Consider the following 12311-nt stretch of genomic DNA (forward strand, 5'->3'; position numbering starts at 1 on the left):
CGTCAGCATGATGGACGATCTGGCCTGGTATCATCTGGGGGATCCCCTAATAGAGGGCCAGATCACCCAGACTCTTATTTCAGGCAGATGCTTGAACAGCGGCTAATGATGGGCCCATGCAAATGAGGGGACATGCCAGCACTGAGGAGCTGGGAGCAGGGAGGCAGACACCCCCAAGAATAATCCGTGGCAGACCATCAAAAACAAAAACAAAAAATGCAGAAAAGCAAAAGTGCGAAAAGGAAAAAGATAACGTTGGTTTAATGAAGCTATTCTTTTATGATTAAAAAAAAATTGCAACTTTAATGTGTGGCAGTTGCCGTCACTCCGACAGCATATATGACTCAGGCATGTTTTGATCCGATGGCCCATTATTTTCAACTCTGATATTAAAGGAAAGAAATAGAAAAGCTCTAGTACAGCCAAGATGTGCCTCCCCAAGAAGGAGGGCTCTGGAAAGGTCTCCAGCTCTGACTGTGCATTAATGTGTTTCTGAAGCCACCTATCCTCTCTGTCTTCGTCTAATCCCTGGACTCTGTGTGGAATAATCATTTCTGCCACTCTGTCGCCCACGCACAGACTCAGAGCCACTCTCACATCCAAAGTCGCTTGCAGCTTTGCTTGGAAGTAGGAGAATGGACACAGCAAGTAATGCAGTGTGGCTGTTAAAAGGTTAAAGTGACCAGAAACCCAATACAGCACTGCCTTCGCCCAGTCTTCAGCACTATCTCTCCCTCCTTATTTAAATCTGTAAGACGAATATGATCATCACACACACTGCTGGTTTTTTTCCACTTTTTCATCAGAAATCACAAGTCCATAATGTCTCCCAGAACTTCAGTGTTAACCAGCTGCCCACATTAAGTTTCACTCATCCAGCCTCCTGAGAATGGCCCTGCGCAGAAGTTTTTAAGTTTTAAAAAAGCCTTTCTCCAGGCAGCTCTGTTAGATCCTGTATTTATTCACTGGAGACTTACAGAAGCAATGATGCTCAGGACGGACATCAATCTAGATAGCTAGACAACCAGGCATTTCTGTCAGTGTAGCATAAATTATTACACAGACAAAGTGTTACTGAGATTCCAAAAAGATCTACTGTACTCAGCGCGGGGAAAAAATAATATTTATAGTGCAAGTTTTGAAAAGGAGCCAAGAGGCTGGCTTAATTTGGAAAATTCCCCTTCCTTGCGGAGCAGAGAAGTGAGAGGCAGGCTCCACTCTGCTTGCTCAGAGCGCACGTGCTTCTGCATTCTGGGGCATGTCTGCGCGTCATTAATCAAAGGCTGGGCCGAGAAGAGCCCCGCCGCGTGTAGAGCTATCCCCTCTGTCCCGAGCCTCTTTTAATTAGAGTCACAGCAGGGACACCTCCCCGGCCCACCCGCCTCTGGCTCCTGCTCTGCGGCACGCTGCACTCACACCGGCCCGCCCTGGTCTCTGAGCAGCCGGCCAGAGGTCTGAGGGGTCACGACCCGGCCAAAGAAAACAGAGACGTCCTGGCCGCTTTTTCTCACTCGGCGGTCGAACGTCCGCGCAGCCCTGCTCAAACCGATGGTCAGTTGACACTTTTTCTGCTACTTGATTACGATGTTGGGATTGTACTAGTAGTGAGCAGGGCTGTTACAACCATGGAAATAAAGTTCGAACAGCTGCAAAACAATTATTTTAATAAAGCAAGTGACAAGTTTCTTAAAATATACCCTGTTTAGAGACATTTATGTGAACCCGAGGGAATCCTCCTGCTGAAGAATATATTTTCAGTATGGACCTTGAAAAAGCCTGCTGCTTAAGGGTGGCTTAATTCCCAGCAGATTAATACAACCCCTACATCTCATACACACAACGTATCTTATTATTACTCTTTCTGCTAATAAGGAGAACAAAATAGCTGCTGACCATCTGGTTGAACCCAAACAAGCAATGACATTCGGTAAAGACCTTTAACCTTGGAGGAAAATGTCAGGGCACTGAAGTTCACTTCAGCAAAAAGCTCACAAACCCCTAAGGATACCGATTTACTAAATCCAGCATCAAGCGTTTTTAAACTACAATCAAAGAAGAATACAGGCTAATATCATTTTAAACCATCAGTGTCCAAATGTCTTTGACATTTACTGTAGTTAATTGCAATTCAGTGATACTTGTGCAACATCAAAATGAAGCTAATATTCACTTGTTTTTTTTATTTTTACTTGTTCAAAATATGAGGTCAACTGAGAAAATTTTAGGGCCGCCGCATCAGAAAAGGTCCTCTACAAAAGGTTATCATGGAATTGAGCAAATGACTAATGAAAAAAGCATCCTATGAATAAATTAATAGAAAACAAGCTAATTAACTGAATAAAAGAGTAAATTGTGAACAGTCACTTGTCAAGCTAATCTTAGTCTGGGGTAGAAAAAGCAGAGTATAATGTAGGGCCATTCTTTATTGTTGTTATCAATCACAGCACTACAAAGTGAGAACATGAAGCAAAGCTCATTATGAGCCAGAGTAGAAAGGTGTCCATAATAAATTATCATACTGTGCTTCTGTAGAACACTGTTCACCCTTTTTATTGCTTCTTACGTCTTTGGTTTAGATCTTCTCTATGGTTTGTAGACTTAACCTTAACTGGAAGTTTCTATTATTGTTTGTAGCGTGAGGTTAACATTCACCAATGACCACACACCAGTAAACTTTGTATGGAACTATTCAATAGGCTGAAAAACAGGAAGGTGACTCTGTGATCATTCAGTTTATAAGATTTCCATAACTACTGAACTTCAACTTATTACAACTGCTTTTTTTTCTCCAGTAGATAATAGCAATAGTAGCATTGTGAAAGTCTTTTATTAAAAAACATGTTTTGAGCGCAATTAAATGATGACCAGAGGTAACTTACAGCTATGATTCCATGTGTTGTAAAAGCCTTTTGATGTTTAAATACCAGCTGATCAAAACAGCATAATATTTTGCTCATAAGAGAAATGTTTCTATGTACAACAAATATCTAACCTTCTAGCTGTTATTTCTTAGTACAGCACACCAGCTGTCCTTTTGAAGTTATTGGCACTATTTGCTAAAGACTGTCAGCAGAAGAGACAACAAAGTGTTTTGGTACATTTGTACTGCATGCCAAAATGCAAATTTATCACTGAATGAGATTTATAATAGGAAAAGCATTATATAAACTGTTTTGTACTTTTGCTTCATAATTCTTTATGGAAAACATTCCACTGGTAAGGTGATCTAAAGGTCTCAATAACATTGTTTCAGGATGATTTTTTTGCTTGTGATATCAAGGTGCAGGTATCTTTTAAGAAGGTGGCTCTTCCTTTTAAATCAACCCTAATGCTCTACAGCTGTCTTGCACAGAAGCTATCCCTGAAATAATGTATGTCAAAAACTTTGATTTTCAGGGGTAGTTTTTGGTGAGGGACCGCCGCAACAGACCTAAAAATGAATATTCAGCTACTGTTACCAGGCATGGAGTCCCATAAACTCTGGAGTTAACATTCTGGAGTTGTTAAAAGTGCCTTTGATGATATTAAATTGCCCATTGAGTCAGTATTTGCTACTACATCAGGACAAAACCCCTTTGATGATGATAAAAGGATGTTCCTGCGGCACACATGCACAATGGAACCGCACAGTGCGGCTCAGTGCAGGTGCTGGACAGTAATGAGATATTGAGCTCCATTAGCTCTGTCAGGGTCAGGGGCTGTGGGCTTTGTTGGGGCCCAGGGTCCAGCTGCCTCACACCTGGGTCACGGGGGCCAAAAGCTTGTCTGCTCAGGGACTCCCAGCAATCCACACAATGAAGTGGCCAGTTCATCACTCATGCATCTTTTACAGACAATATCAATGGGAGGAACTGAATTTAGAAAATGGGAGCCATGCGTCACAGAGCTGACCATTATGGATTGTTCATTAATTATCTCTCTCTCTCTCTCCTCCTCACTTAAAGAGCCGTTTTCACTGTCTCGACTCTGATTGCCATGCCTCTGTGGGTATATTTAAAGAACACTGGGCCCCAAAAGTATTAGCCAACAGCCAACATAGCAGACTGGAATTTTGAAATGACCAGAAAGATCTTACTACTTGTAAATTAAAAAGAAATAAATAAAAATCAACCATTTATAAATACTTAAAGTTCTTTAAAAAAATAACATTCAGTCAAATAAACGTTCCTTATAATACTGATATCACAAACACTTCCCCTTAAAATTATTACATTTTCAGTCAGAATTAATCCATCAACTGTGTAATGTGGACTGCTTGCTTAATTGCTTTATGAGGTATAATTAGTTCTTCACATTTACTTTTGCAACTGCACATAAAACTGAGAACTCTAGGAGCTGGCAACACTTTTTAACAAATCATTTTAAGTGAAAAAAATATTATTCATTATCTTGTTTAAAAGTTTAGTGTTGAATTTCTAACTACCTGGTTACTGTTCTTGGAAACATTGAACTTATATACAGTACACTACTATGCAAAATCCTTAGACATCTTAAATACAATTAAGAGTTTTTTTACTACTGCAATGACTTGTTATAGTTAATAGTTATTAATATAACCTAACAATGTCTCTATAACTTTAATCAGAACTTTATAAGCCTTATCAAAATAATTCACAGCAACCATAATAAAATATGTAGTGCTATATATAAAATATAAAAGTGCAGCCACTACAAAAGGTTGCAGCAGGAAATCCATCACATTTACCAGACTAATGTAATTGATGCTTTGTTATGTACTTTATAATCAATGTCTGAATGCTCAATCTGAAGACTTTCAAGGGTATGATAAGTTACAGTAAATATCTGGAGAAACTGAAGAGAAGAAAATGAAAAACATTGATTGCATAAGTGGATAAAGCAGTTAGAAAATAGGTAGATGACTGAATGCGTATTTAGACCTACAAACTCAATATCTGTGGAAACACCACAAGCCATTTTGTTTAAGACTATACTTTACAAACTTGCTTGGTGCGATTTCTGCCCATTTATCTTGGCAGATTTGCTGAAGCTCTTTCAAGTTGCTTGGGGGTCATTTGTGGGCAATAGCCTTCCAGTTTTCCATAGCTTCTAAAAAAGAGCCGAGTCAGGACATCAACTTTCCTATTCTTAAGCAACTCCTGTGCAGATTTTTGACCAATTTTAGGTCTAAAGCAGTTGTTTTTTGTCTCTAAGCTTTTCTCATGCTTTTCTCTATGTTCCCATAGCTTTGACAAGCTTCCCTGTCCCTGGTGATGAGAAGCAGAAACATACCAACGGGTATCAGGGATCAGTAGGGATGGTGGCGTCTGAGTTACTATATTGGGTTTGCCTCAGATGTAACACTCTGCATCCAGACCACAAATGTCCAATTTTATCTTGTCTGACCACAAAACCTTTTGCCGCCTGTTTGCAGTGTCACTTGGTGGCTTGCAGAACCCATGTGGGATTTGAGATGCTTTTCTTCAGTTCCATACAAGCCCCCTTCTGTGGAGCGACTGGGATATTATTTACACTCGCATTGTTTCCATTCGTGGTCACTAAACCTTGCAACCTGCCACTGGCAGCATTCCTAATCTACTTGCTTCCTACTTGCTCACCTGTTTGACCTAGGCGGGGTCTGTGCGTCTTCCACTTCACTATGTTCAGAACATTTTAAAGATATCAAAAATCAGATATCTTTTTCTGACGTGTTTTTATACCCTTTCCTTGATCTGTGCCTGAAACTTTGGTTAACCTGGAATCTTTGCTTGCAAATCCCTATTTGACTGAGGGGCCTGACAGATTTATATACATTTAATGAAACTGAAATTAGGCAGACCAATGTTATTGCACACAGAGACCACTCAACTCATTATGTGGCTCATTCTTGGTAATTCTGTACACTTATATTAATTAGGTTTACTACACCAAGGTCTGAATACTTCAGCAATTGTGACTTTGAAATTTTTCTTTCAATAACTATTCACTATTTTCTTTTCGCTTCTTTTCTTTGAATGTGTGGAGCAGAGTGAGTAAATAAGTACACATTGTTATTTAATGGAGTTAGCACAGCATTAAGCACAGTAATGTTGGAATCATTTGAATTTGAATCAATAATAAATCTTCACTCTCCTCAAGAACGTGGGACATTACTACAATGGCTGCTGCAGTACGAAAGAGATACTGGGTACAGCACATCACAGGCCAGTGTACTTGACTTTGTGAAGGTAAACGACGACCTCATACAAAACAGGAACACTGGGTGGAAGTACAATCATAAATGACTCTTTTTCTTTGTGATCTTCTTTTGTGAATGATTAAAGCCTTCTGCTTTACCATTTTTTACAATTAATTATTCAGTGATGAATTGTGTTCCGTCAGTCGATTCTGGAAGTAAATTCATGATTTAAGAAAATATTTGTATCAAATATATTGATAAAATATTTGATTCTCTCTCTCTCCTTAAGTTGTACAGTTTTTATATTGAATTTACATTTCAATCCTGATTGATGCAACATTCACTGATATGCAACACTACTGTCTTTGTTAAACGTTTTTTTAATTATTCTTTATCCAAAATAAAACATTGTGCTGTTCTAAAGATTTCTGTTAAATTTCTGTCAAACTGATTTTGACTTTCTGTTGATGCTTTATTTAAATCAGTGATACATCCACATCTATAACTAATAAATAAACCTCCTTACAATGGGGTTGCTGCTGACCTGAGACAAATTGCTTTGTGACTACAGTGTAATTGCACAGGCAAGTCTATAACCTATTACCTTATTGTTCCTTAATTAGCAATTAATGAATTGGAAGCTCATCCAAATTGCTTATTCTTTTCCATGTAATTTACGATTTTAAAAGCTTTATGCTTGCGTTGAGGGGTACAGTATGTACTTTAATATAAGGTATGCATTATTTCGCAGAAGATTGTAAAGATTTAACTTTGTGACTAAGTACCAGAATGAAAATAAGTGATAATATTTCAATATCAATTTTAAGTTAAAAAGTCAAGTAAATCTGTCAACACCTGGGTAGAAAGAGACTACTGTAAAATGAATAAGTACTGATCTTTAAATGCTGCAGTGTACACCTTTCAATTTTTCTGATATTTACCTCTCTGGTGAATTCCTTTCTCCTGAATTCCACATTCGTGCTTTCAAAGCCAAAATCAAGCATTGGAATCAAGTATTTTTAACCCACTCCAATAATTGTCCTGTCTGTGTTTGTAACCACTTTCGATAAGTTTCCAGGAGAAAGGCTGAGAATGCGAAATCAATGCTGCATACACAAGTGCTCAGAGGTAGAAAAGCAATCAACGTCAAATCACATTTCCTCCAAACTGACTACAACTCTCAAAGACACTGCAGACCCTGGAATGATTTGTTTCCAGGTTTGCGTTTCTCAACAAAATGTGCAAGGATAGCAATCACTGAAATAAGCAATGAGGCAATGTCTATACTTTAGTTCGGGGGGAAAAAATCTCTCTATATATATTATTTGCAATTTTGCCATTCCACAACCACTCCTGTGTTTTGTAAAATATTCAGATCATACAGTATCTTTAAAAAAAAAGATACTGTATGATCTGAAAAAAAGATAAAAAAACATACTGTACACCAAACCATTAAGAATTTTTCTCAGTACAGTTCTGTAATATGTTCTTGATTTACAGTGTGTTGATTTTGATGACTTCGCAAGAACATTAGAATGAAAACCTCCTACTTCATGTCCCCAGATAACCCAAACAAAGGCGCAAGTGGCAGAAACCCTTGAACCTAAACCCCCTCTTCCCATTTCCTCCCTGATCCCTCTGTGGCCAAGTAGCATGACATTACTTTGGCCCCGACCCCGATACCCTGGCTGTTTTGTTATTAGCCGCGAGATCAGATGTTTTCAGTCATTACACCGTCTCTCATTAGGCTTCCCCTCTTCCAGATCAAGCTAATGAGACGGCGGTGAATGTAAAGTCGGGCGGGTTAAGGCGGGGGCGTGTGTGTTCGGGGAGGGGTAGCGAATTACCCCGCTGTCTGAGTACGGGACAGCACCTGGGCCTCTCTCGCTCGGGGGAGACGGGATGGGGTGCGGGGATCCCAGAGGGGTTGGGAGGGAGGGGAGGGGCGCAGCTGGGAAAGCGGGAAGGTAAATGCTCCTTGGGACAGCAAATGGGAATGAGGAGGGGGGGGAAGAGTTCAAACACAGAGGAGAATGCAGGAGAATTTGGCACCATGGTCCCGCTTAATTGGCAGAAGTCAGTGTGGGGGATCAATCTGTTTGGCATGTGGAGCAATTTTAATTTATTTATTCATTCATTCCACTTCTTTGTGATGCTGGCGTTTGGGAGGTTTTCTATGCATTGCTTTCACAAAGAACTGGAAAACATGTTACCTCTACTAAGTGCAGTATTTTCTCCCCCCCCCCCATCTTCTATTTCACTCTACCATAACATTCACCAAATGTGCTTCATTTACACATACTCAAAAAACATTTTTGTGTGTTAAATTATATATTTTTTATTATTTGCTAACTGAGCCAGAGAAACCATCCTATCATTGCAGGGCAAACTAGCATTCACTACATTTGAAAGATTTAAGATTGGTCCCCCTGCTATACTCCATTATAGAGACCTATCAGAATATCATTTGGAATTTTAAGCAGAAGGCAGCAGTGTGAGTGTTGAAATCTCAGAAGCTAAGCGAGTCTGGCCATGAGGGAGTTCATGTCTAAAGAAGACCAGGTTTCTGCTGTAAGTGGTATAGCAGGCACTCTTTCTGCTGCACCAGAATTTCTGAAACCAGTTCTCCAGGATAGTGACCTGGTACAATGTTGTAAAGAAGGTGTTGTCCTTTGACTGAGACAGTAAATCTTGCTCATGAAAGATTTCACGCACAGTTTGTAAGCATTGCGGTGTTCATATTGGTGTCATAGCTAAGCATCCTCTCGGGCTTGTACATTTTGGCCGCTCTAAATTACCTTTTTAAATCCTTTTTACAACTGATACTGAGATTTTTCTTCACTGCCTGATCTATAAAGAGGCTTCTGAGCCACCATTGACAGAATGGCTGCTGCGGCACCAGCAGCCGTATCACCCTGCGACTCACAGCTGGCAGCCCACTGAAGCTAAGCAGCTGTGAGCCTGGCCAGTACCTGGATGGGAGACTATGGTTGCTGCTGGAAGAGGTGTTAGTTGGGCTAGTAGGGGGCGCTCACCCTGCAGTCTGTGTGGGTCCTAATGCCCCAGTATAGTGATGGGGACACTATAAAAAGGTGCGTTGGATGAGATGTAAAACCAATGTCCTGACTCTCTATGGTTGTTAAAAATCCCAGGGTGTTTCTTAAAAAGAGTAGGGGTGTTACCCCGGCACCCTGGTCAAATTTCCCCCTGGCCTTTACCAGTCATGGCCTCCTAATAATCCCCATCTCTGAATTGATCAAGTAGGTCCCCTCCTATTTTGAATCCTTTGGTATGAAAGGCACTAGACAAACTACTGTGTTATAGTCAGGTCTGAATCTAGCAATCCCACAAAGCATAAAAATGCAGAAAAGATATTTATTTAAATCATAAAAGATTTAAATTTGTTTAAATCTAACAATTGTTTATCTCACATCATAAAAGTACATTAAGAAAATACAGCAATGTTTGCTGAACAGTTCAGTTCTAAACACAGAACCACTTTGGAAAAAACAATGGGGTATCTCAGCTAATGTGACCCTTTACACCATTTTGGTAATGTTCAGATGTAGAAGACAGAGTTGAGTTAGAAAGAGTGGTAAAGCATAAATACTGGATACTCACCTAGCAGCCACGGGGAATAGGGCATGATATAACAGGCTAAAATGTAAGGACAAATAAAGAATGGATACAATGAGTAATACATATTGAGTAAAAACTTTCATTTTAAATATTGCTCTGGTCTTCTACACAGGCTCTCTACAAGGATAATTAATAAGTTTATGCTTTTGATTTAAAAAAATACCCTTATATTAGTAATATCCTGACAGCAAACATAAAAACATGTGTTATGGCTCCTTTTGAATCTTTTTTAAACCTGTTCGTAACACGATATTGAAATTTTAAAAAAAGAGTCTGCTTTCAGAAACACAGCTCAGAAACAAAATGAGACAAGACAGTGATTCGAGATTCGAGCTGTGGTGCACTTTTCCAGACCTGCAACTCGATATTTCCACGTACTCAGTTCCCCAAAAACACACTCATTTTCTCCCTTTCACCTTTTCATATTTAGCGGCTCTCTTTTTTTATACCACTGCATTGTCTCAGTGCAAATCAGCACATCCTCTAGCTTCCACACCTAGAAAGGTCTTTACTTAACAGTGGTGGCCAGTCACATCCAAAGCATTAAACTGAACAAACACCGGACACTAATGTCTATCAGCCTGCGCCCAACCTCGGTGTCCCTCCTCTGTAAACAGTCTGGGACCTCTGTTTGAGGATGGGTACATGATGCTCTTGTTAACATCCACTTTGCAAACGTCGGAGGACTGAACCCTTTCTGTGGTGACACTGTGGGGTCGGCGCAAATCGCAGAAATTCATTGTCAGCTCAGTGCAAACACGGCGGGAAATTGGTTTCTGGTTTTACCTCCCCCAGACAAAAGGTTGTTTTTTTAATATATTTTCCCTCTAATGTACCCAGATTGAAATTTTCCATAATTGACCATGAATTATGCAATTTTTTTTGTCTAATAAAACGGGAAAACAAGCAGGTCCATTAGCCATTATGCAAATCCTTAGCCGCATGCTTTACCTAGAATAAGCGGTTAACAGAAAGGAGAAAATGGACTATGGGCATGAGCACAGATTGCAAAGATATTTAGCAAGCAGCCATAAGGAACAAGAAAGTTCAGTGACACTGCTCCATAACAGTCAATAATAATCATTGTGGCACTTAGATTTCAAGGTACGAAATTGCATTACCTACTTGAAGAACAGCCAGAAACTATTTTTGTTCCAGTCTTAGCTGATTAAACAACTGTTCTCAGGCTCTGACTTACAGTCTTACACACTGCAGCATTTCAGCTGATTCTCCATTTTGCTATGCATACTTTTTATATCACATTCTGTGTTTAAGAAAAACTGAACTTGTAAATTTACCATTTCCAAGAGAAGATCAGAAAAGGTATTACTATAGAAAAGGCCTTCTAATTTCAATTCCTCAGAAATCCACAGTATTCTGGATTTCATCACCACACTGGTTTGTAAGATTAAGTATTTCGATTACTTCTGAGTTATACATGTCTGTATTTGTGAAACACTGATCTATACATTGCACTACAGACTGTACAACATAGACTGTGGTTTTGTCAAGACCTTGTGAAGCATGACAGATTGTGAAGCAGTGTGAGATGGCATTCATGATCTTTCAGGTCAGCTCTGATCCACAGTACGGGAGGTACTGAGGGACAGGAAGTTATCTTTCATAAAAACCGGGCAACCAGTTTTTGACAAGTTTAGATGTATAAATGTTTCCCTGTTATCAGTACTCCCTCAATACTTCCCCCCTTCTGGTGGCTATAATAACAGTAGGTATAACAGCAGTAGTAGCAGTGGCCAATGCAGCAGTAACTCACACAAGGATTTTAACTTTTGCACTGGGAAAACAAAGGTACATACAAGTATATAAAGCATTCTCTAAGAAACACAAGAGAAGAACAGAAGATGGAGTAATAGAAGCAATGATAGCGGAGGCCTGAATGCAGGCAAAAGAGATTACAATGCATCTGAAAATACCAGAAAATTTACTACTATTACTATTATTAGTAATTACTATTACTAATGAGAAGAACTAAAATGTGCATATGCATCCAGTACATACAAGCTCTTGCCTGACTTTGATGGTTTAATTAGAAGAGTGCGCAGGGCACAGACAGACTTACTGAGCCATGAAAAGTACTGCTTTTGATTACTGGTGACACAGGAAAAGAATAGTGATATTCCAGCAATACAGTATGTGCATAAGAGCATGCAAGGGAAATCCTTTTACCATGCTATGTGTTAACATGTACTGCACGCTTAGCCTCAGCCCTGTCTTGCCTAAGTGCAAACATTATCAGCTCTCAATTAATCCCAGTAATGGCTGCGCATGTCCACTGGGTATAATGGGCCTGCTTTGGTGGCAGGGAGATTAAAGCAGATCCCTGTATTTTGTAATGATTAGCATCACAGAATGCCCCCCACATATGTAAGCTCTCTTCAGAAGTAAGTGATTTACATTTTCCAGTCCAAACCAGGGTGGGTTGCTTTTTCTTTCCCTTCATTATGTGTTCATGTGCTGAACTAGACAAAACTAAATGGAAAAATGACTGGATAGGTCCTAGTAGATTTGTTTTGGC

General features: G+C 39.6%; 1 protein-coding gene across 2 annotated transcripts in view; it reads right to left on the reverse strand.

Moving 5' to 3' along the window:
- The window catches only part of robo3 (roundabout, axon guidance receptor, homolog 3 (Drosophila)), a 179492-nt gene that overhangs the window by 162074 nt on the left and 5107 nt on the right, over positions 1 to 12311 (reverse strand). For both annotated transcript variants that reach the window (XM_088620025.1, XM_088620026.1), the window contains one exon: positions 9758 to 9793. In XM_088620025.1, coding sequence (XP_088476151.1) covers positions 9758 to 9782 — 25 coding nt within the window. In that variant the 5' untranslated portion in view covers positions 9783 to 9793. The remainder of the gene's footprint in view (positions 1 to 9757; positions 9794 to 12311) is intronic.

The sequence above is a fragment of the Lepisosteus platostomus genome, chromosome 25, assembly GCF_059453375.1.
Source record: "Lepisosteus platostomus isolate fLepPlt1 chromosome 25, fLepPlt1.hap1, whole genome shotgun sequence".
In the NCBI taxonomy this organism is placed as follows: Eukaryota; Metazoa; Chordata; class Actinopteri; order Semionotiformes; family Lepisosteidae; genus Lepisosteus; species Lepisosteus platostomus.